The following is a 26340-nucleotide window of genomic DNA, read 5'->3' on the forward strand; positions in this document are numbered from 1 at the left end:
ACACCCCTGTGGTCTGTTTGTAGTGGTTTCTCCCTCTGTGTCCTTATTTGGTTGTTCCTGTCCTCATTATCAGTTAATTATCCTCAGTGTGCTCACCTGTCTGCCCCTCGTTATCTGCCCTATAAGTTCCTGTCTCTTGTTGTCTAGTATGGTCGGTTATTGTGAATGTTACCCTGAGTGTGTATGTCTCGTCTGCCTTGTTGTCGCTCCATTAAATGTCCTTATTTGAATTCTGGTCGTCCTCGTCATCCTGCCTGCCTCCACACACCTTGACCGTGACAGGGTCACCATACTTGGCCACATGTCACTTCACTTTATAGAAATAATTTCAACAATTATAAGAAATGTTACTTGAGCACCAAATCAGCATATTAGAATGATTTTCAAAGAATCGCGACACTGAAGACTGGAGTAATGATGCTGAAAATTCAGCTTTGCCATCACAGGAATAAATTACATTTTAAATATATATTAACATAGAAAACAGTGATTTTAAAATGTTTATATTATTTTACAATATTACTGTTTTTACTCTATTTCTGATTAAATAAATTTAGCTCTGGTGCGCAGAAGAGACTTTAAAAAAACATTGCAAACTCTTTCCGACCCCAAACACTTAAACAGTGTGTTTATTAGAAATGAAACACTGAAATTAATTTAAAATGTGAAATTAGAGACTCCACATCCATAGCACAATTTGCCGTTGTTTTATTTGCCTGTTTTAAGTGCAACGTTCTGATTTTTTGCCGGAATTTCCCAGCTAACAGGAAACGTTTTTAAGAGTTTATAATTGTTAGGACAAAACATTCTTAAAGTAATGTTTATGGAAGTTCTTATAACTTTATGCATATATGTTCTCATAACATTAAGACAAAACGTTCTTAGAACAACATTCTTGGAACATTCCCATGATCATATTTTTACTTGATCAGTGTTCTTAAAATGTTGAGAGAAAATGTTCTGAGATCAACATTCTCGAAACGTCCTATTGAGATTATTTGTACTTGAATGTTCTCATAATGTTGACAGAAAATGTTCTTAGAATATTTAAAATAAACATTCAAAAATAAACATTATATTTTGGGTGAAAATAACGCTTTTTTTTTTATAACATTATAACCAAAACAAGAACACTGGACATTTCAACATTTTAGAAACAATTCAAAACAATGTTCCCACAAGGTTTTTATAACCTACAGTAACTTTGTTTCCTGGCTTTGTCTAAAATGTCTCCATTGCATCCTTCTGATTTGATCAAAGTTAAGAAGTATTATAGACGCTTTAATAAGTCTGTAACCTCTTATTGTCCCTGAGTGTTTATTAAATAAGCTGTGATATTTCTCTCTCGGCCTAAATAGCCTAGTTAGTTTGAGTGATGGGCTGAACAGCAGGGTCATGCTATTAAATATATCAACAGTCAATTCCTGACAGATTCCTTGATTGCTTTACCGAACTTGCAGCTTCATTCGTTCATCGCTAATTTTGAAGCCATTCTATTTTCTTTCGTTTCCTGTCTTTTTTTACCTTCCTGTCTCCGGTGTCATCTGCAGTGTGCACTTCCATAGTCTTTCCTCCATGTGTTAATATATTTTCTTTTTGGGGGGTCATGCGACATGCCATCTTTCATTTCCTTCCTCATTGTATCATGCACATTGTCTTTCTCCCTTCATGTAACTTTATAGTTTGGCGTTCTACATGTTTGTGTTAGATCTTAGTCCCTCTGGACAGGACAGTGGGGCTGGAATATTAAAAGCTTTTGTGTTATTTCACAGATTCTAGCTTCCTGGTAGAGTGAACTTCCTATGTCTGTTTTTAAAAGTGAAGATCATGCCAGCTTTATTGGATATTTTGGTCATCTGATCTTATGCCAGATGTTCCCTCTAAGCGCATTTTTGATGTTGCCAAAATCTAAAAAATTAAAATTCCATGTAGAGGGCAGACACGTAAATGGGCTAGAGATTCTTGAACCAGAAACCAGTAAAACCATTCTTGAGACATGCGGTTCCATTCACAAGCTTTATTTAAGGATGTGGTCAAAACAGGCGAGGGTCAGACGATGGCAAACAGATATATTGAGGGCAAGACACAAGAATAGTCCAGTGAACAGGGGTGGGGTCGAGCTCCGGCGAACAAAGTCCAAACAGGGTAATCCAAAGGGTAAATTCGAAACATCGGCGATGATCCAGGCGAGGGGTAAACAGTATCCAAACAGGGCAAGACGAAGGGGTAATCCGAAATACACAGGCAATGATCAGAATAGAGAAAACAGACAAGGCAAGACTAAGCTAAGACTAGGAAACTCAAAGCAGGCTCCGTAACGTAGCTATCACTGACTAGCGATATGCGCATACAATACTCGGCGACTTGAGCAGGATCTGAGTGGGTGTTATATAGTGTGTGTAATAGCTTTCAGGTGAGAGTGTGATTGGTTACAGCTGTGTGCAATCAGTAAAATGGATGATGGGAAATGTAGTCCAGGGTATAGTGTAACAGTCTGTGTAGTGTGAGAGTCCATGTAGTGAGTGGGTGACCTCTGGTGGTGAGTGAACGGAAGTTCATAGACCGGATTCGTGACACTTTGAGCAATCTGAGATAAAGGCAGCACCATAAAACAGTGCAAAGAATTGTTTTGAATTGCAGGAACCCAAGTTTATAAACCAAGACAGACTAACTATCTTGGCATAGTTGATATAAATATTTGCAATATATAATATAATTTAATGTATAATATTTTATATATATTTTTTATTAAATATTACGTAAAGTTTTATAATATTAAAATACAATATTTAATAAATATTTGCCTATAAATTACAATATTTTTAGCTAAAAATCAGCATTTTAGAATGATTCCTGAAGGATCATGTGACACTGAAGACTGGGACTGCTGAAAACGCAGCTTTGCCATCACATGAATAAATTACTTTTAAAAATATATTCAGATAGAAAACAGTTATTTCAAATTTAAATAATATATATGTCTTTTTTATTTTAAATTATATATAAATGAAGCACTGTATGGGTCTGAAGTACTGTCTAAAAGGAAAAAAAAAAGGTGAAGATCAAAAGTTTGAAAGGCAAGATCACTGAAAATCCTCCAGAATTGTCTCAGACAATAAAAGAATCATGATGAAAAGAAAAGAGGATGTGATTCAGACAGCACAGAGAAGTATACTGTAAAGACATATGGCAGAGAATAAAGCTGAAGTAACAAGCCGGGAAAAACCCGCCAAATAAGGGATGAGAGGCAACAGAGAGTGACAGGAGTGACAGCACACGTGTCTGTTATATGCACTGAGGCTCGAGACAGAATTCAGTGCAGGTGCTTCCTCTCCATCAACACTTACGGCAAAATAATACTTGAGGCTGACCATCTGTGTCTGCTCGGCCTTCCTCTGGCTCCATAACGTGAAGTGGTAGCTATTTATTCAAGCTCCACTGACAGACTTGCTGGCAAAGTAAACACTTGATCCAACACTGTTAACTGATCCTGCTCAGGCTTCCAAGCACATAGATTATGTGATGAGTATGAAGTGTTCCTTATTTAAACTGTGGAAGAAAACCCTAACCACACATGTTCATGATCTACCAGCCACAGACAGCACACTCAGTGCATATTGCATTTCTGCACTGTAATTTATCTGCACTGTGTGCTAGTATTGTTGTCCTTTCTAACTGGTTCAAAAGGACACTCCACTTACTTCAACAAACATGTCCACTCATTTCCACAGGCATCACCTTTTTGTGTCAGTAGAACTAAAAGAAAACATGAGCCAACATGCACACAGCAACACCTCCCAAAAGTTTCCCGCCAAATAAAATTTAGGCACAAGGAAGCATTGTTTTGAATGCATGAATGTGTTTGTAGCTACACATTTAAAGGGATAGTTCACCAAAAATGAAAATTTACTCAACCTCATGTTATTCCAAACTTGTATGATTTTTTTTCTTCTGCTGAACACAAAAGATATATGAAGAATGTGTGTAACCAAACAGTTGATGGTCCCCACTGACTTCCATAGTAGTCAATGGCTACCATCAATTTTTGGTTCCCAACATTCTTTAAAATATCTTCTTTTGTGCTCTGAAGAGAGACATTGAAGAGAGAAACTCATACAGGTTTGGGACAACATGAGGGTGCGTAAATGATGACCATTTTCGTTTTTGGGTGAACTATTCCTTTAAGATGCTACTAGGTAAGAAAGAAAACAAAATTCACAGATATAATATTTGTATTTGCGATTTTATATTATACCATTTCTTCGTTTTTCAACATTTTTATTTATTTATTTATTGTTTAATATAAGAAGTGCTGTGACCATGAAGTATATTAGTATTCTAATTTATTAATCGAGTTTGTTCATTTAGTATGCATAATATATAATACTAAATTATCTTATAAAATAATATAACTTAAAACTAAAAATAAATAGATTATTTGTAATTTAATCATTTGTAGTTATCAAGTTTTAAAATAATAAATAAAGTAAAATAAATTATTTTAAGAATAGGAAAAACAAACAAAATAAATCATATTAATATTAATGCTTTATGGTAACATTACTATTTATTACTATTATTTTAAATGTAAAATAATTTAATACAAGTTAATAGAAGTATGTTTAATATCTTAAATAAATCTCTAAAATAGCTCCACTTCTTCTTGTTGTATGGAAAATATAGCTTGCAAATCGATTGATGTATTGTGTTAATTTCCAAATTGTTCCAAATTTTGTTGTATATACTGTACATGGTTAACATTTTCGAGGTCAATCGTTTCTTATTACGCAATTTTTTAGGCATTTCATAGGTTTCTTTTTAACACACTGATCATTGTGTTTTGTATCAGTGCAAGTATCAGAAGATTTAATGCATTAATTAATACAGTGCATTAATTTAACTCGTGTAGAAAATATTTTATCTGGCAATATCAGGCTTGTTAGTTTGTATTTTCTATTGGACAGTTTTAGGAACGGAGCAACTTCTATTGAACTTTGAAAAACTATGAAACCCTCTTGCAGCCCCTCCACTTCGCCACATATACCTTCATCTGCACATGCATTAATCAACATGCATACGCTTCCAGACGTCTCAGTCAGCGTGAGCTGTTGTGTGACAGGACCTTGGCTCTTTCCTGTACAGGACTGGTTATGGCCCAGGGGACGAGGCGCAATCACAATCAGGAAAAAATGGATCTGTCCTTCCTTCAGTGGCACTCAGGGGACTGTCATCCACTCTGTAGGCTTTAATCTCTCATCTGGAGGCAATTTGCTCCCATTTACAAAGCCACAACAGGGCTTACTGTAATAAGGAGCACAATTATCCATGGTTGGCCAATTTCAAGGGAGTTTATGTGGAGATGTTTTTGACCAAGCAAATATTGTTTGTGTTGTATCCTCCAGGATTTTACTCACTAGAATCTGACTAATAGTAATCTCACTTTATAAAAATGTTCATTATGATATACATTCTGTGTTAGTGTGCCAAGTTATTTTGTGGCTTAGCAACTGGAAACAGTTGTTGATAATGAAGCATTCCTTTGCTCAATACATTTTCATTTCGAGTATCGCTAATAACAAATATTTATTGAACATCAGTGTCTTTTACTGTATTGCTGTTGCTACTGTTTTCAAAAGTAGTAAGTCACTTGGCTTCTGTGTGTTACAGTGATTTTACCATGGGTAGGGAGATTACTGCTTTAATAATAATTTCAATATTACCAATCTTAATAGCAGTAATAATATATTAGCCAGGATATTAAAACAGATCAGATTTCAATTAAAACAATACCTTATAATTCAAGAACAAAATTTCTTCTAAATCTTATTTTGTACATTTTGTATTATGTAACTCACAACTGTGTTGCGAATGCTGGATAGCAATTGAATGTGAAATGTTTCTGTTGGAGAAAAAAAAGTTTGTTGGCTGTTTGTTGAGTAATGCAAGGCTGTGATTTGACAAATTTGCACTGGGCCAGTAAAGACGCCCTATTAGACATGCTGAGTTTTTGTTGGGTAGCCTAGTTATTTGTGAAAATAGCAGAAATTCTTCTGGAGAATGACTTTTTTATTGCTTATTCGTTTTGAATGTGCCTTTTTATTGTGTTCATAGAATGAATTAATGTAACCTCAAGCAAAAGCCTGCATGAAACCATGATCACAGGATTCTGTTCTCATTATTAAATATAAAGGAGCTTGTGGTTATTACGCATCATTGAAATATTCCAGTGATCCTCCCTGTCTCACTTAGTTTTGCCAATAAAGGCGTGCAGTCTGGCACCAGATTTATAGATTTTTTGTTCTAATATGTGATGTTGAAGTAAATGTTCCCATAGACTTCATGTCTGCTTGAAGTCTCTCTTTCAGTTTACTCAGACTCTTCCTGTTGAAGCAGGCCAGCCCTCTCCCACACTGCTGGATCAATTGGAAAAGACAGGATGGAAGGATACTCTTTCTGAATGACTTCAGGTTACTGTGGATTATTATTTAAGAGACAGGTCTTTCTCGTAGATGTGCTGACCTGAGAATTACCATTGGGAGTGAAAATGATTGCATGAGTTATGCATCGAACTGATTGCTTATAGTTGTCTCTGCATGTTAACAATAGAACTATTTTTTATATTAAAACTAAGGTTGAACTATTTGTTTTGACCTCTTTAATCATTCTGGAGTGAAATTATTCACGAAAAGAGGAAAAGAAGACTCATTTCTGCAGTGTCCGTAACGGAGCACATCAGAACCACTAGTATTTCAAGGAAATCCTCCATCACTGGAGCCAGCACATTTTCTCAAACAGCCTCTCATATTTTCCTATTTGCATGTGTGATGCTCTCAGTTTCTATCATAATCCACATTTTTAAGAGGAGCCAAAAGTCTGCAGAAATGTTTGGTTACCATTTTGTTTGCTTTTCTATTTTGCTCAAAACTTCCTGCCTTGCATCCTTGGGGCTGCAAGATTGGCGGTTATCAAACCTGATGTTTCTGGTTGTAGGCAGAGGTGTAAAGTATTGGAGTAAATGTAATTAGTTACTGTACTTGAGTATCTTTTCGGATACTTTGTAGTTGTACTGAATATCAAAGATATTAGCAACTTTTACTCTTTACTTCACTACTTTTTTGAATGAGTATCTGTACTCTTTACTCCACTACATTTGAAATGAGTGTTGCAGTTACACATTACATTTTGCATGGACCTAGCTTTTTCTGCAGCAGTTTATTTCCACTACAAAAGACGTGATACTGCCTATTACAGGTCACTGAATGTACTGCATCTTGTGCGTTTTGCCCTTACTCACCCAAACTTTTCAACAAGGCTACTTTATGTGAATGCGAGTTCCTTAGCAAGTATTTGTGAATCAGAGGTGTTTTATATATGAGATGAGGACATGACTGCAGCTGGCAATGAGGCCCAAACCAGCACATTCACTGCAAGAAGGCTTTAGCTTTTTAATTTTATTTAACATTATTTTATTTATCCATTATACTGAAGAGACCTTTTTGAAAGATATTGTTTTTGTTTGTTTGTTTTGTTTTGTAATTTTGAGGTGTTCAGTTTTATTTTGGTTTTAGAAAATAAACGTGATTGCTCTCCTCACAAATCAACTCTTTCTTGTTGTTGTTTCATGCTCTCTGTGCCTTGCCCTGGACTTTTATGTCACTTCCTTCTCCCGTGGTGTTTGTAGTCAGTTTGTAGTCCGTTTGTTAATTGGTTCCCCTTGATTAGTCTCCCCAGGTGTGTCTTATCTTGTTAAGCTTGTTAGGCCCCTGTGTGTATATATAGCCCTAGATTTTCTTTAGTTCCTTGTGAGCTGTTGAATGTAATGGTTGTCTGTTTGCCAGTCATTCTTTGTTCCCTTTGGTTTTTGCCTTATTGTTTGTTCTAGTTTTTCCATTAAATACCTGCACATAGATCCTTGCCTCTGCCTGTTTTCCCCAGCTTCTCCACAACGTTACAGTTTTTGACTGGCATGTCTCTTTGACTAGTGCATCTTTGAGCCTAGATTTAGTACAAGTAAAATACTTAGGTACTGATAAAATCAGATACTCTAAGACTTTTGATTTCAGATACTCTTAAGAAAGTTGTTTTGGAATTGGTGACTTGTAACGTGTAGTGGAGTAATTTTCACTGTAAGTTATCTGTACTTTTACTCAAGTATGGTTTTTAGGTACTCTTTACACCTCTGCTTGTAGGAGACCCTAAAGTTCAGTACACACTCAAAGTAGATAAATAGATAAATGAATGGATAAATGAATGGACAGACAGAGAGACAAACAGACAGCCAGACAGAGATAGAAAGATAGACATATTAACAGACAGACAGACAGATAGATAGATAGATAGATAGATAGATAGATAGATAGATAGATATACCCAGGTAAAAAAGAAGTACACTTAAGTTGTACTAATATCGATACACTTATTATATTTTTTATTATACTACTGTATACTAAGTGCATAATGTGTTATTTTGGAACAACTTTACGTATGTTAATTGTTCTTTAAGATATGTTTAAGATGAACTTTAAGATTCACTGATACTGTATGAGATTAAAACATACCACTCTCTTCTTTGCTCGTCTCTCTGATCTGATTTCATTTTGCCTTCTATTTCAAAAGCAGCTGATCTGAAAACAACAAATTTAAAAACAAAAAAAAACAAAACAATGACATTACAATGTACCTGGGTAATATAATCAAAACCTTCTCAGCCTTCACAGTTAGATGTCTTCTCTCTTAAAAGCCTTTTTACAGTTTAATCTTTGTACCCACAATCAAACAGGCAATGAAGTTGTCAAAATTGAACAAATACACCAATCAATGAACGCTACTCTTGGCTGGACAGCTCAAGACAAAGTAATTGTATGGTCATAATAATGTGTTTTTTTTTTTTTTTACTTTTCAAAGAAAATGTACTTCTTAATTACTTCTACAATTAGGCCAAATTGTTGAGGAAGGAAAGAAAACAAAACAGCAACTTCATTTTAACTATTTCCCCGTCAACGTTTTTGAAAAAAGTTGCCAGCCACCACCAGCAATTCTGATGATTTTAATTAAAATTTCATGGCCCCCAGAATGTTTTGTTTTATGAATATCTGACCATGCAATACATCAAAATAAAGAACAGAGCCTCTACTTTTAAACAAAAAAAAATCTATTTTATTCTAGCTTTAAGCAATTTTTTATCAACACTTGAATGTAGGTAAGTTTTATGAAAATAAAAAAAGCAACATTTTGAGCAAAAAGCAGAGAAAATCACGTTTTTATCAAATACTACATCTGGATCATATTCAGTAGGATGATCAAAGCAAAGATGCAGTAGATCGTTTCCATCTACACCCCCAAAGCTTGCACAGTCCTTTGCCACTTCCTGGATCAACATTCCACGACATTTCCTGGATCGACATTTCACTCGGTAACATTAGGCAGTTTTCATTTATATGCCCGTGTTTGACGGGGAAAGAGTTAACTAAAAAAGCATGTTAATGATGTACATGTTTGAGTGGTTTCTTCCAATTCCTCTGAAGAGACGTGTCACGTGATCGCTCTATATGACTTAACAGTTTTAATTTAGACTTGTATTCACATTTATCGACGCACATACACACGCACATCAGGGGCCTGTACCATGAAGCCGGATTAGCTGGCTAGCCAGGTAAGTTTCAGTTTAGTTTGCACCAATACGGGGTTTTAGGTACCGTGAAAGTGTTTTTGCTTTTAGCGGCGTTCATTCCCATAGTAACTTACACTCCACAGCTAACCTGCTCCAGGGCAGGTTGTGTTCTGGGGAAGAGATCTCCAACTGAAATGGGACCAATCAGATGTGAGCAAAGTGTCACATGAACAAAAGTGACACCACATGAGCATAGTAAAAAAAAAGAAGAAATAAAAAGAATTAAAATATATATATATATATATATATATAAACAACAAAATTGTTATTAGAGTTATATGCTTTATATATGATTTATATAATTATTATATGATTTTTATTATTATTAATCCATTACACACAAGCTATTTTAGTTAAACAGTTATTATAACGCATTTGTTTTAAATGAATATTTATATATACAGATCATATGCAATATAAATAAACTGTAGAATCAATAGATAACTCTTTAATAAGTGACTACATCTGACCTTACATGTTCGAGTCTCTATCGCTATTTATTATCAACTATATAATAACTTCACAAGTTTCACTTCTGACTGCACTGATAGAGCAAGATTATTTCTTTTATTTGTCCTCTTTCATGGACAAGAACTTTCTTCAGTGTAAATGCATTTAAATTCCTCATATTCTTCATTCTCTTAACCTTTAGCGAAAGAGTTAATAGTCACAAGAAGTGAATCACACTTGCTCTGTGTTACAAGGCATGTGATTGGCTGTTCGCCAGTGATGTCACACATTCAATTCAATTTAATTCAAATTTATTTGTACAGCGCTTTTCACAATACACATGGTTTCAAAGCTGCTTTACATGTGTCTACATTACAATGATCTGTTATCAGAAGTGAATGTGTCCATGTAAAGTTCATTTCACAAATGAACAGGTCAAGATAATAGAATCATACAGTTAGCTAACATTAATTAATTTCAGGTAGAAGCTCATTAAAGCGATTATTACAAGTGTGATCATTATGATTACAATATAGAGAAAATTTGGCAGCTGTGCATATGTGCACGCGCTCCACAAACTCAGAATCAAAGCCTGAGTTGACAAAGAAAGTTGATGATCAGGATCATGGTACCAACAAAGCCAGATTGGAGTGGTTTGGTTTTGTCAACTCGAAAGTAATCCTGTAACTCTGAATTTGTTCAACTACCATCATGGTACAGGCCCCAGAACTAGTAAATTGAAGCTCAGACGTGCTTGCTTGATGTGCGCGAGAACCAAAGAATCAGGTTTTGTAACCAGTGTCGCCAACTGCTTTCAATTGAAACTGGTAGCTAAATGTCACTAGATGACATCATAATGGCAAATTCACTGATCTATATAAAGATGAATGTAGATCAGTGGCCAAGATGAAAACTTAGATAAGGTTTGTCTAAGAAGTTGCTATATTTGTCCCTAAACTTTTGAAAAAAGTCTCAAAAGGGGCGGGGAAGTCACCAAATCTAGCTACAAAGTAGCTAAATTGGCAAGTTTGTAACGTGTTACGGAAGCATGTCTGATCTTCCACAAAGCCAATGAGGTTTGTTTTCGCGCATCACGCAGTAGGTTGAGCTTGTTTGAATTTAGGAACATAAACAAGTAAATAAATTGATATAGTAAGCATATCTTTGGAAAAATGATTTAAGATATACTTAAAATTATAGGATGTTGAAATGCTTGAAGCAAGTACAATTAATCGCTTATTATAATTAATGTATCATGTTCTGTATTTAAAAGTGAATTAAAATGTATTTGAATTGTATTACAAAATGCATAGTATTCTTTTTGAGGACAAACAAGCAAAACTGAACAACATATTGATTTTAAGTATGCTTATTACTAAGGTATAGTTGGCACAATTATATTTATAATAGATTATAAGTTGGTACAATGTAAGAATGCATTTGCATATTTTATAGACCTAGCCATAATGTATTTATATGTGAGTGAATTAATATACTTTATACAATATATTCAAATGTTAAAAATGTTTTGCAAGATATCTTCCTTTTGAAAAGTATGCTGAAATACATGTTCATTACATAAATATTTAAAATATATTGCAGTATGTCTACATTTGCTTATAAATAAGATACATATACTTTAAACCCACTAAACGTTGTATAGTTTTATACAAAGTAAACATAAAATATACTTTAAGTAAGGTTAAAATAAGTATGTTTTCTGTAAATACACTAAAATGTCATACTTGTGTTTTAGCATATTTCTTAAAAGTGTAATTAAGCATATATTACCAACATTACCAACATACATCTAGTATACTTTAAAAAAAATATATTAAAATGCAATTCAATACATTTTTAATGCACTTCAAGTAAGCGTGTTAGGAGTACAATTGTACTATAAATATACTAGCCTATGTGAATTTCAAGTATATTTTTAATACATTTAAGAGTACTTCTTTTTTACCTGGGGATAGATAGATATATAGATAGATAGATAGATAGATAGATAGATAGTGGTTTTAATCACTTGAATAACTTTTATTTAGTAAAACTAGCATGTACTCATCTTATTGTGTTGTTTCAGCTTAGTTATTCCAAGAGAGTTCATAGTCAGATAATTTCTCAACTTTATGTTCCCACATCTCAGTGTTTTCCAGGGCAGTCTGTCCTGTTGGCAATTTAAGCATTGGCCAAAGGCACAGACATCATGGTCTCATCAAAATAATATGAATCGACTGAGGAGCCAATAAAATATTAGACACAGATGGATGTCAACACTTACCACAATAATGGTGACAAGTTCAAATAAGCTGAGAAAAATGACCACTAAATAAAAAACTGTGATGACAATAAATATAATACAATAGAACAGTATAGTAATCGGCATAGCTGTGCATGATAGGAATTGGGTAAGTAGGCATAAAGTATTACAATGTGTAGTGTTTATTAGCTTTGTGATTTACTTGTGATCTAACTAATGGGGAGATAGAAATTGATTTTAATTTCCCCCTCTCTCCGATTTTATTAGTTTGAGTGGCCAGACATAAAAACACCAATAGCATTTGATGTTGCTAATGCTGTCAAAATTACACACAGCACCTTTAAGCTTTAATCTTGTTTACTGAAGTTTATGGTGGAGACAGGGAGGTTCTCTCAGCATTCCTATTCAGTATTTATGACCCAGATTGAACCTTTAGGAGTACTTTACTTTCACACAGTCCATCTGGTTACACACACAAGGACAAAGAGGTGCTACGTGAGGTCCCTCACATAGCTGAGCTGATGTGCCAAGCTTTTGAGAACCTTGCTCTTCTGTTCAAGACCAAAGGAGCATGGAGATGCCAACTGCATGACTTCTCATGTCTGAAAGTCCTGCAGTGTAGAGACCTCCAGTGAATAGGCCTACCTTTATCCTTGACTGTCACTGAACACTTGCTGCCGGCATTTAAGGCATGCAGCATAAGAATAATACAAAGTCTGCAGCAAAATTATTATGCCTTATAAGCATATTTAAGAAATTATTTAAGAAATTATGCAGCCTATGCAGACAATCCTAGAATGCAATGTCACAAGCTCAGCGAAAAACATAGTATATTAAGGATTTTTCATAAAACGTGTCTTTGGACCAAGTGTGTGTTTTCATTCCACCCTGCATCTTTCGTTTTTAATATCAAAGAAATGTATTCTGTTTGAATGGCCCCTTAACCTTGTTTAAGTTTTTTCAACAGGGAACAAGAAGTTAAAAGTTCTGCACTGCCAATTGTGTTTTTTAGCATGGGGTTAATGGAAGTACTTTCTCTTTACTGAAAATGTCAAAAAAAAAACTGAAAAATTCCCTCTTTTCAGAATGAAAATTGCAACGCAATGACCACATTGACCCTGCAGCATTTCCCTTCCACTTTCACAACCTAGTCTTGCTGTGGTGGCTGAAATTTTTGAATTTTTGACTTTTTTGAAGTTTTGAACACTATTGTTTGTGTGTACAAAATATATAGTAATTTTTCAGTAACTTACCTGGTTTAATGTGTGATAGTGACTACAAAAATGGAGAAGGGCCCAGATACTTTTTATTGCCTAATCATGATTATAGTTTTTTCTCATTTATACATTATTTATTGACTTAATAATTATCTGTATAGTGCAATACAATATAACATAATATATTGCAGAGCAAAGGTTTGGAGATTTGTTTGATTCATTTAATTCACAAACATTATTTTATATTTTCTCGGGATGGGGAGGTTGGTGGATGTATCTATCTCCCATCCAAAGTGTTGAATGCAGTTTCTGACTTAAGGCGCTGACTTACAACCACACTGATTCCTACATTTTTCTGGTTGATAGAAAAAAAAAACATGCTGTTTATCATAGGCTCAATTGAAAATAACCACAGAGAGAGATGGGCAATGGGAAAATAGCAAATTTAGAACTTGAACAGACACACACAAACGGGAATACGTTACAGCTCAGCTTCTTGCCCTGGCACACGTGAAAGAGAGATTTTCACAGAGTAAATGTCCTGTAATAACACATAGAAGGAAACATGCATTATTGTTTCTTGCCACCAGCGAGTGCTGTTGTTTAAAGGCCCTTTCGTTTAAGTCGTTTAAGTTGGTGATTCCCAACCAAGGGATACTTGGTTGTTGAAGAAGTGATACATGATCCCTTTTGATGCCAATGTGACTGAAAAGGTGGGACTGATTGATGGGACTGTGGGAGACAAAAAAAAAAGGTTGGGAAGCACTGCTTTATGGGTATATTAGGTTGTCTCACCTGCAGATTAAACTGTTTTGGGGCAATTTGATGAAAAATGTCATGTTCTCCAGACATCAGAATGATGTCAAATATGCAAAGTCTGTGTTTCTACACCAGAAAGGTTTTTTATTTTATTTTATTTATTTATTTTGTATTATTATTTTTTTTTTTTTACCACAAATTTCACAAGTGTTAATCTAAATTTAAATTAGGCCTAATTTAACTATATAATGTTCTTAAAGGGGAAGATGTCACATGTACTCATGCAACACCACCCTTTTTGATGCTGCTTCTTCATCTTTTTATTATTTATTAAAATAATAATTACTTTTCTTTAGACTATTATTTATTATTATTATTATTATTTCTATTAATTAATATACATTTTTATTGATTTTTCGTTTATACTTTTACAGAGATTATATTATAATCTGGCTGTTTTTACACTCTTTTTTTTGCAGAGTTCTTCCTTAGTAAACATAAACAGCACTGCTAAAGGTAAGAGAATCACCTCATGACATAAAACATATAAAATACAGTCTCATACACATGTTTTCAAATCTTATAGCAACCACTACTCAATAAACATAAGTAGGTTGAATTAGTTCTTATATTTTTTCTCTGTTTTACATTTTTCTCTTTGTTATGAGGATCAGACACACATGAGAATTGGATATTTTACAGCAGGAACTGGAAAAAAAAGACTGTACATTATATTAAACCTACAAAGTTCTTTTACTTGACGTGTTATTTATAAGCAGAGCCCTTTTGGATACTTTTTAAACAAATTAGCTGTCAGATAAATATTTATAGTCTCTTTATTTCAAATGTAAGTGAGAAACTTACACCAACTCACTAATAACACTAATAACACTAATAACGAGAGTAATATGACAGTAAAAAGTCAAAATTGGTAATAAAGAACCATTCTCTGCAAGATCCCACAGGACATTCTCTCTTTTAAGAAATCCTGATAAATGAAAAACAGGATATGCACACACGCACTGCAGAGATTTTTCTTGTTGACCTTTTCCAGAGATTTTGTAACTCAAACTATCAATGTAAATAAAATCTGTACTATATGTACATTTCTGCATATGTAAATATGGGTCATATACAGTATATACATTTGTCTTGAGAGGTATTTTGAGATGAAACTGTAGTTGGCTGAACCAGAGCATGGGTTCTAACTCAATCTGATATAATCACATCATTTTTCGCATGGCACAGCTGATGGTTTCTTTCACATCAGCAGCCAATGAGCTTGCTGCTCACCATTCAGATACGTGGCTAGTGCTTGCTGTAGCAGTTGCACCGCGCTGCAGAAACCCTCCACCTTCCCCAGCTCTACCTGTATAGATCTGCTACGGGGTAACTTCATGTAGGTTATATATGGGGGTTATTTCATATATGTTATATGTGCAGCAGCAGTATTTCCTACATGCTCACAGCAGCATGTCCGTGGATGTAGCAGATCTGTTCCACCAAGACCAAACTCATTAACATGTATATTACCATGCTAAACACTCCGAGAGTTGTCATGACAGTTTGCTCAGTGATTGCTTCCAAATGCTCAGTAATTTCTTCTTGTATCTTCATGCACACTTGTAATGGTCTTGTATTTCTGTGCTGTGTTGCAGTGATGCTGTTTCAAGAGGTTTGGGGGAAAAGCTTCTGCCGCACTATAGAGAACTTAGTGGAAGTGGTTCAGGAGTACCCTGGGGAGGTGGAGCATATTTTCAGCCCCGCCTGCGTGCCATTGGTCCGCTGCGCTGGTTGCTGTGGAGATGAGAATCTGGAGTGTCACCCTACGCTCACTTCTAACACCACCATGCAAGTAAGGATTTTTCCTTTGACAAGGCCGACGATATTTACTGTTTCAAAAGTAGCACAAAAGATGGTACCAATAATTATGAATACTAGCTCATACTTTCATACATTGGACCTATTCTTTTTCTGAAGTGATATCTATATAAGAGAATTAGTTTTGTCTGTGTCAGGCACATGGTTGGGATTGATATTAATATTAAGACTTTTTCAGTTGTTAAAGATCAGTCCAGCAGAGCAGGGCCAGGAATATGTGGAGATGACCTTTGTGGAGCACAAAGCCTGTGAATGTAGGTAAGGAAAAGATCAATTTTGTTTATGTAACCACATTTTCCATTGTGATACAGCTTTGTATTGTTGTCATAGATACAAATATTAAACACAAATGTTGAGAATTTGTTTTGTGTGCTGAATTTATCAAGTATGAAATATGTTTGTAATAATCCCTCCGCTTTTCTCTGTCACTCCATGATTTCTCTAACACTGTGATGCCAAGACTAAGAAAACATACAACAAAACAAGACAGGTAACAAGTTATCACACTTATGCAGTTTTGGTATACAGACAAATTGGAATTTCAATGATTCTTCGTTTTGCTGTAGATGGAAACCCAGAAACAGAGGGAGAAAAAGGAAGGAGAAAAAGAGAGCGAAAGATTGTGACAAGTAAGTTAAATGTTGATGGTTTTACATTAGCATGTTGCTAAGCTAACAATGCAATAATATGCATAGATAATCACAAAATACATAGTGCACTCTGAAATTAAGTAACATAACATTTTTAATTGGATCAAACTCATTTTTAGCTATACTTTCCTGTACAGAATGAAATCTAAATATATTTCTTATCAGCATCACCCCTTTGACTGATTGATTTTTTCAGTGAAAATGAATTTCTACTTGACCTGACCCTTGAAAATGACTTTCATTGGTGAAAACCAGTGGTTCTCACCCTTTTTGAAGGCCACCATCATCCACAATAATATTTGAGGGCTCCATGACTAGTTATTTGTGATTTAATTGAGGATTAAATATTTTCCACTCACAATTTCCACTTAATAAAATATTTTACAGTTCGCTTTGGTACTATTTTCACAAGCAACTGTTACATTTTCAAAACTCTTACAACTAATATGACAGCGGATCATCAAAAGTGCACTTTTTTCAAACATTACAGCATATTTTTCTATTGTCTTAGTACAATACACACAATCAGAAAGTATCCTTTTCACTACACAAAATAAATGTTTAATCTATGTAAATGTTTCATTTGCAGTAACTGCCTTTCATAAAGCTCTTACTATCAAACTTTTCATTTGCGTGTCTACTCATTTAGTTTAATACATTTGTCTATTATTTAGTCTAACTCTTCTTAATGGTTAATCAGCAAATCATTTGGTGCATCTATAGACATCTATAGATATAGATTCAATAGACATAGTTTCTAAAGAACTTCCCTTTGGGGACATCCTCATTTGTAAAACTGGTATGAAAATAAAGTAAACAAAGTTTTTTTTAAATTGTAAAAATGCGGACAAAATGTCGCCACAAAGATGGCAATATCTGAAATCCTTGTCGTTGTGGGCCCTATGAGAAAAAACATAATTTTTGTAAGGGTAGGTTTAGGAGTAGGGTTATTGTAGGGGGATTGAATATACAGTTTGTACAGTATAAAACCTATTACTCCTATGGAATGTCACCATAATGATAGGAATACCTGTGTGTGTGTGTGTGTGTACCTACTTAACCATATTTTGGGGACAAATTGGTACCCAGAAATGAGCAAAACCTGACAAAATTGCTGAAAACCTTCCTTTGAGGATGTCCTCATTTGTAAAACTGTGTGTTTGGCAATTTGTGAACACAGCAGGATACAAGGGAGAGGAACTGATTAGAGATTGATCAGAGATGTGTCAGAAGAAGGGAGACAGATGGCATCAAATACAGCATTTTACATTATATTATGCCATGTGATAGTGTGTATAGAGGCATTACCATGGTAGAGTCTGCACATTACTATAACTCACTCTTCATCTGAAAAGTTCAGCTACAGTATAGATTCAGTCATATGGCACAGTGAGGACATTTACTGCATTAACAGTAAACTCTATTCTAGCACAAAACCTTATGGCCATGGCATACCTTCATCACACCCTTTGATAACAACCCGGATAAATACTTTTACAAACATTATGGATTTTATGTGAATTATGCAAGTTATGTAATGTGACAATTAATGCCTGTATTACTGTAATTATTTCAACAACAAAGGTGCTTTGAAACATGTATCTTGCATTGTTTGCTCTTGAATGAACTGATTGCTAAAAGTACAAAACTGAAAGAAGATCATATTGTCGTGTTTTGGAGATCAAATCAAATCAATATGTACAATAATCTTATGTTTTGCATGATATCAGTTTTTAAAAGAATGAATAGCGATATTACAAGTTTGATCAGTTTGGATTTTGTACTTAGAAAAAACAGCTGTTGAGGGGGTAAGCTATAAGAAACTAAGAGTGGGTGAAGTAAGAAAAATCTTGATTTTTGGTTTAGCTTATTTTAATGTTTGTTTTGTCTTTATTTTAAATTATATCAAGTCATTTTGAGGCCCTGCTCCCCGATTAAGAACCACTAATGTAGTCAAGTTGATTCAGTCATATTATTAACTGTTGCACTTAAAACCAGTTATTGCAGATATTACCTCATGAAGAACCTCATCCCTCTAGGTTCTGAAACAAAGCAGGTTTTTTAATGTACTTTAAGGACACAAGTACAAAGAGTGCATTGTTCTCTGAGCATAAGTGGCACACTTACAGTAATGTGTGCTCTCTTACAGGTGTCAGCCTCCCCGTAGATAAACACTGTCTCGCCGTGATGCCAGCCAATCGTGTGCATCCGCCCCCTTCTGTGCGACCCTCACCGTCATCATCGTGAACTTATGGATACTGCCACTGCTCTGCACCCCACCATCCCAGATGCAGAGTTGTTATGGTGATGGGGCTTCTGTCAGCACATGGGGGCCTTCCAGTCATCTGTACAGGAAACTCGTGTTGTGCAGCTCTCTACAGAAGAAAAACAACCGAAGACCAAACCTAAAATCTGGGACTGAATTAAACCCTATGGACTTATAATATTATAATATAATAAGATTGTTATTTTAATGTTTTATATTAGTTGTAGTGAAAGTAATATAGTAATAGTAGTGGTAGTACTGGTTTCGCTACCAGCTTTTCCAAGTTTTCCCCTTTTATTTATTAAAATCCACTGAAGTAAAACTGGTGCATTCCATTAATCAATATATTAACAAAGCCATTGTGTATTTGTTCATAAATCCAGAAGGAAGCGCAGAACAAAATGTCATCTCTTTAGATTATGTTACTGCTATGCTAAGACTATATTACACTTTAATTTTGTGAAAACCATGTTAGACAATCTTTTCATACATAGTATTTTCTGTTTATGTTCTAAAGCTTCTCTGTGGCTTTAGCCCTCGACTTGAGCATTAAATTGACATACTGACCTCTAGTGGTAATAATAAAATAATTATGTTCACAATGTGTTCTTCGAATAATACTGATCTGAAAGCCATCCCATTATAAAATATATCACTATAATATTTCTACTTTGGCAAAACTAAAAGATTTGATGTGTGCAGTGTGTAAGGACAAAGACTTTGCTCTGAAAGGGCCAGTCAACAGGAACCGAGACGGACGTTCATTACGATATGAGTGAATGTTGGTGTTTTGAATTATTGTTTTGTCAGTGAAAATGACAGAATTTCCACACTTTGGACTCAGGTCTATAAAGTGCCGGAATTAAACCAAAGAAGCATTATTATCTATGCTGCTGACCCTAAATATAAATACAATAGTTTTCACCAAAGGGCTATTTAATTCCCAATGTATAAAATGTGTTTTTCAAAATATTGTTTATATGTATTAATATTATACAACTTTAAGAGTACCTTTTCGTAATAGAGTGACTATTGTTTGTTATTTCTGATTATTATTAAAAAATATTTTATAAAACATTTGACGTGTGTGTGTGTGTGTGTGTGTGTGTGTTATTATGTCATTTATATATATACAAAGTATATATTAATTTACTAAAGTTTCACTTTATTAATTTCACGATGTCATACAATTAACATAAATATTCAATATTACAGTTAACATAAATCTGATTTAAAATAAGTTTTCAAATGTAGTTTAAAATCAGTTTAATAATATGTCCCATTGGATTTCAGTTACATGCAGTAAATTAAAGCATAAGTGTTTATTTCAAGGGGAATTGGATCTAGTCTAGTGCCATGTTCTTCATATAGTCAAAAAAAAAAAAACATTCAGTAAATGCGATAAAATATTTTTAGAATGATCTTTGTGTTTCTTGGGTTTTAATCTTTTCCTGTATTCATTATTCACATTCCAATTGATTTGATGTATCTGATTTCAGTTTTAATGCAATATATATTTTGGCAATGAGTAATAGAATTGATGTGGTTTTTTGGAGCATGACTCTTCCTGAGGTTGGAGTTAGTGAAGTTACCCAAGTCACTTTTCTGGGCCTGTTGGGATGGCAATTCTGTGGTTGCTGCAACTGGCCAAAAGCCATGTACTTTAGGGCATGACCGTGTGGAAATACATTTGTGTTTAATATTTCCATTGACTTAGAAAGACAAGATCTTAAGGATCGGATAAGACATGTAGTGGTGAATTCAGGGCCACCTGGACACATGATCGCCATCCAAAAAGAAGGATCACCTAATATTTCTAAATAAATTGACAGTTTTACATTTTATAGCATCTGTGGACATAATAATAATAATAATTCGCCTTTACCAATATTTATTTATTTATTTATTTGAATTGTGACAAGCAAATTTTTGCGTGTCATTGGCGTTTGAATTGCGTGGAAAACCACAACAGTTTTGTTTGTTGCGTGGCTTTCATTCTTTGCATTACTTTTTTATGCATTGAAAATTATGGGATGGAGGGGATGACGCTGCAGCGCGTGCTAGATTCACTCTTGAAGCTGCAGTGCAGATTTCACGCCACGCTTCAGAGTCACGTTTACAGTCGCAAGGGTTCATCTCTGCACCAATCAGAAGGCGATATGGAAATATAAGGCGTGTCTTGCATTGTTAAGCAAGTGACGATTCGGCGGTTCCCCTGGCAACAGCCATTTAAGCCAGTCGTGAAGGCGGAGCTGTTTGTAAACTCACGTTGCTCTCAGGGCAGTCCGGTTTCCACAACAACAGAAGTATAAGCTTAGTTTTCACTCGTTAAGCGTCGTTTTACACACAAGCCTTAACAAGAGAGGGAGTTTGAGGAGAATTGTTCTCGGTGAGTATTGAGAAACGTGCATTGTGTGCTGTGGTGTGTGTTTATGGGAGAGTCTCGTGTTTGGGATCGTGTATCAGGTGCCGCAGCTGCGGGTTCGCGACATTCAGGCTCCGTTCGTACTGCATGTATAAACTATTCAATACAAGATCTACAACAAGGTGCTGCTCTGGTTGGCAAGCTGTATTTTAAGATGTTGAGATGTTTTGTTTATTCTGTATGGGGGTGCATTACGGTCATAGCTTATATTCGTGGACTTGTTTACTTGTTTTCATGGCATTCTCTCAGTCTCTGCTTCTCTGCTTCATTCATGGGCTGTTTATTTACCATGAGAAACTTTGTTTAGTAATATTTGGTAATTTATGATAAAGTGTTTGTTTGTTTATAAAACCTATATAAGCCCTGTATCTTTCAGGGTTTTGACTTTCCTTTATTAAATCTATGCCTCTGTCCTGCTCTCAGTCATTGCCCGGATCAGGGCTGTACAGATGGACTGAAATCCAACAAATCGGACCACCAGAGAAGATCCAACATGGGCAACAAACGGAAAGCCGCCAGTGAGCTCGACAGAGATTCAGGTTTGTCGTTTGTAGATTTCCTAGCTTTCCTAGTTTTGTATTATTAATTTCTCAGCTTACCTGAGAAAGTAGATTTCACAGCCCTTGTTTTTTTTCAAATGCTGCGGTATAATTATAACTAATCCCTGTTATAGGTGTATAACTGCATATAATTACTGGGATTTACCCTTACAACATTTTCTCACTGTAGATGCCAGCTCAGGATATTTTAGTGCTTTGGACCAGACCGACTTTGAAGACATGGGACCAACCAGTACTGCAGCACAAAGCATGTCAACAGCTCCTCGGGTGCCTTTCATTCCTGGCTCACATCCAGGCGTCTCTCCCATGATCGTAATGAACAACCTCGTTCTCAAGCAGGTATGACACATTAATACAATTCTGTAAGTGTCCTTGTGTCCGTATGTTGCTTTTCTGGAAAAGCTTTAGCTCATGACACATATCTGTTTGTTGCAGTTACGGTATTGTTTTGGTCTCAAAGCTATATTTTCTAAATATGTTGGTAGTTACAGCTCATTACTGCCATTTGCCTTGTGATTCTTGGATTGAATACTTTCCAATGCTTGCTGCTCAGCATCTTCAGCTCACGAAATATTAACTAACAATAAGCGGAATAAGATGTTTGTAAATAATTTAAACTGATCAACGAGGTTTTATGTACTTTAAATTACTCAAAGTACTTCGACTAACTGAAGTAGGCAAGAAAAATGTGAATTTCTTCTAATATTGTACATTAAATCTATATCAAAAACAGTCATTTATTAATATACTGTAAAAGGCATCTGAATTGCCCTTTAAAGCAAGTTTACCTACCATTTCAGAAATGGATTTGGTTAAAGCTGAGATATTGATAAAAGGGGAGATATTTCACAACATGGTTTCTTTACTGAACCTAATTAATTTATTGGTGTGGATAATTAAATGTTTCCATGGTACACAATAGTAGACAGGCTTTGCCTAGGCTCTTATTGCCTCTTGTGTGTACAGTCGTTTTCCATACACACAAGATGTGATATAAATGCGCATTTCATGCCTGCTGCTGCTTCTTCTCAGAGCTAGCAAGCGAAAACATGCTGCATAAATGAATGAGGCGATTACTATATTGTTTTATAAATATTGCAGCTGGGTCAATGACATAAGGGTATCCACAATGAAGAAAAGGAAGAATCTAGTCATACACTATATAAAAAAATGTACTGTGTCTGTTTTTCAAAATTGTTAATTGATAATTCTTGTTTCAGCCTAACTCTGTGGCCCCTGCACTAAAACCTTGGCGCTTAAACACTTCACTAGATGTGGTTCCTCAGTCCCAGCTGCTTTTCCTACAGCCAGTCATGCCAGCTGGTGACTGTACTGGCCGAAGTTCTGTCAAGCAGCAACATTCCAGAAAGCATGTTCCCATGCAAAACACCTTTCAAAAAATTGGCCCACATCTTGCACAAGGGTCTACAGTCGACGAGTGTCCCAGTGCTATCAATAAGAGGTCCAACCACAGTCATGGTGTAAGACATCAACAATGCCGTTACGATGGTAAACCTTTCCACAGTTCCTCTTTGAAGCAGGATGTGTCTGAGACATTTAAAGATTACGGTGTAGACCCCAACATTGCTTCACTGGGAGAATTTGGTCACACTATTGAAGACATGGGTGTGGAAAACTCCTCATCCAGGCTTTCTGACCTTCAGGAGCCCCACACCACCACTTCACTATTCTCGCTTTGCACTGACTCCTTCCTTGCTTCATTCCCTCCAAAGAGTCCCAAAGCTTCAGTCACCCAGAGCAGTGATGTGGAGAATATCCCAGAGGCCTTTTCTCCAAGCTCCAGCAAACGCAAACGCTTCTGCAACACGTATAACATTTTGAATCGGTCAGGACTGCTGGGCATCACACTGCGCACAAAGGAACTTATTCGACAAAATAAACGATCCCAGGCCCAACTTCAGAGTCTGCAGACTCAGACTGACCTCTTCTTGGAGGCCATATGTAGTGGAGATCCCAAAGTCTGGACGAGATTGCAGCTTATCCTCCAGAAATCCAGAAACAGTGAAGAGATGCCAGTGGACACACTGGTGGACTCTGTAACGGGTGCAGAGTAGGATATTACAGACGTGGGTTGTATCGTGTAGTAGCAGCTTCAGATCTTAATATTTCAGCGGTTGTATTCTGCGGTTTTTGCCACCTTTGCTCAGACCTTTTAAAGTTTGACACATTTATAATCAGTTGCTTAGTAAATTTTCAATGTCAAGTCTTCAATAGAGTCCAGAAATCTAGTTATCACTCCAAGTGTTATCTATCCAACATCATTCTTATTCTTGTGGTTTTGTCCAAAGTATATAAAGACAATGTTTAGGTTAAAACTGCATCTTTTTCAGAATAAACTGATTCAGTGCTTCAGAATTTATTAGCAGTGTAGTCTCTATTTAAAAAACAATGCTATTAACCATTCTTTTATCTCAATCTAATTGGTTACTATTCGGAAAGGAGGCCTTGGAACACTGGAACATAAAAATAGTTTCTGCTCAGAATGAATCAAAATGGAAAAGAGTTAATTTCTAATCTCTGTATCTAATAAATGCCTTTGACAAAGATTTGAGTACTTATACTTAAGTGCACAATTCCCAATTTTTTTTTAATTCAGTTGAAAATGTGAAATTCAGGATCATCTTTGTGAAACTTTGTAAAAATGTGTTTGTAATAAACATTATTTGTATGTGTATAATGTGTTCTGAAATGCATCTCCAAGTAAATGTTCTTGTTATCTACGAGAAAGATCAATGGACGTTAAGGGTAAGAGTACTAATAACCATTTGTGCTGGTCAAGAGTGTTTTTGAAGTAGCATTTCAACAGTGGTTGTTATTTGTAATGCCTTGTGTCATATTATTGAGTTGTTTACATTCTTAACAAAGATTTGGATGTGAATGATCAAATTGGCAAATGTACTGGTTGATTTTTTTTCCCATAGCAATCTGTTATACTGCATGCAAACAGACTGTTTATTGTGTTTGGGAAAGCAGGTAATAAGCTTTGATGACAGAGGTCAGGTTAATGAATGCACTATGATGTCATAGCATGTACACTGTGCAAGTGTGCTTTGCTGTACACATCGTGTTGATTTATCGGAACCCATTACTGAACGACATATTTTTGCTGTAGAAATCTATGCAATAGTCTTGTTTAGTATTAGCATTGTACTGAAGTGCTGTTTTGTATTCTGTAGGTGTCATTTGACTTTTTATGTGCCTTCAAAAATAAAGGCTTTTTAAATATAACATTTAAAATATTTTAAAACTGTGCCCTGGTTATTAAAGTTTGAACAATAATTTGTTCAGTGAATCATGGTTTAATGTGTTTTAAGTTTGAAGGAGGTCTCCAAGAAAAAAAAAACCCAAAAAAGTCCTTAAAGTTGTGTTTTGGTTGAAGTTTTTTTATATAAGGAGATTTGGTGGTAACCTAATTAGTTACAAATAAATAAAGCACAGAAAATACTATATTCTTCAACAGAAAATGCATGTTCATTATCATTGCATGCCATATTTTTCATGTATGTAATACAGAAACTTAATACAGAAATGTATTAATTCACAACAGTATAACAACTAAATAGGTGTTGGAAAAATGATATGAAAATAACATTTTAGCTGTGATAGTGTAATTTGCAATGCAAATGGAAACTTCAGCTTATAAATAACTAAAATAGTCAACTGATCCAGTCAAGATGGATGTGAAGAGTTAAGATGTTTTGATAAGATACTTAATTCAACTGCAGAGAAAGGATGTTAAGGGGCCATGTTTCAAAACGTCAAACAGGACTGAGCGGAGCAATCGTACGCGTGCACTTATAATAAATGAAACGCTGGCATGAAACTTAAAGGGATAGTTCACTCAAAAATTAAAATTTGATGTTTATCTGCTTACCCCCAGGGCATCCAAGATGTAGGTGACTTTGTTTCTTCAGTAGAACACAAATGATGATTTTTAACTCCAACCGTTGCAGTCTGTCAGTCGTATAATGCATAGCAATGGTAACAATCTATGAGAGTAAAAAAAACATGCACAGACAAATCCAAATTAAACCCTGCGGCTCGTGACGACACATTGATGTCCTAAGACACGAAACGATTGGTTTGTGCAAGAAACCGAACAGTATTTATATCATTTTTTACCTCTAATACACCACTATGTCCAACTGCCTTGAGCGCGCACACGGCATCCGCTGCGT

The 26340-nt window shown here is 35.2% G+C and overlaps 2 protein-coding genes across 2 annotated transcripts in view; both read left to right on the forward strand.

The window, feature by feature from the left end:
• LOC107668531 (placenta growth factor-like) overlaps positions 1-20081 on the forward strand; it is a 32834-nt gene extending 12753 nt beyond the window's left edge. The window contains exons 2-7 of the mRNA XM_016460436.1: positions 14839-14875; positions 16018-16214; positions 16419-16498; positions 16701-16730; positions 16807-16869; positions 19040-20081. Of these exons, the coding sequence (XP_016315922.1) occupies positions 14839-14875; positions 16018-16214; positions 16419-16498; positions 16701-16730; positions 16807-16869; positions 19040-19061 (429 nt within the window). The 3' untranslated portion in view covers positions 19062-20081. The remainder of the gene's footprint in view (positions 1-14838; positions 14876-16017; positions 16215-16418; positions 16499-16700; positions 16731-16806; positions 16870-19039) is intronic.
• Positions 20082-21395: 1314 nt separating this feature from the next.
• On the forward strand, positions 21396-25353 carry LOC107668547 (CLOCK-interacting pacemaker-like). Its single transcript, XM_016460462.1, has 4 exons — positions 21396-21545; positions 22005-22120; positions 22311-22480; positions 23362-25353. The coding sequence occupies exons 2-4, from the start codon at positions 22075-22077 to the stop codon at positions 24214-24216; spliced, it is 1071 nt and encodes a 356-aa protein (XP_016315948.1). The 5' UTR covers positions 21396-21545; positions 22005-22074; the 3' UTR covers positions 24217-25353.
• Positions 25354-26340: the final 987 nt, after the last annotated feature.

The sequence above is a fragment of the Sinocyclocheilus anshuiensis genome, unplaced genomic scaffold (genome assembly GCF_001515605.1).
Source record: "Sinocyclocheilus anshuiensis isolate Anshui unplaced genomic scaffold, SAMN03320099.WGS_v1.1 scaffold3132, whole genome shotgun sequence".
NCBI lineage: Eukaryota > Metazoa > Chordata > Actinopteri > Cypriniformes > Cyprinidae > Sinocyclocheilus > Sinocyclocheilus anshuiensis.

Excerpts from the sequence above, each read along its gene's own strand:
- LOC107668547 (XM_016460462.1), top strand. The coding sequence starts at position 22,075 with ATGGGCAACAAACGGAAAGCCGCCAGTGAGCTCGACAGAGATTCAG. Across the intron at positions 22,121-22,310 it reads TGAGCTCGACAGAGATTCAG|ATGCCAGCTCAGGATATTTT; the intron begins GTTTGTCGTTTG and ends TTCTCACTGTAG. Across the intron at positions 22,481-23,361 it reads ACAACCTCGTTCTCAAGCAG|CCTAACTCTGTGGCCCCTGC; the intron begins GTATGACACATT and ends TTCTTGTTTCAG.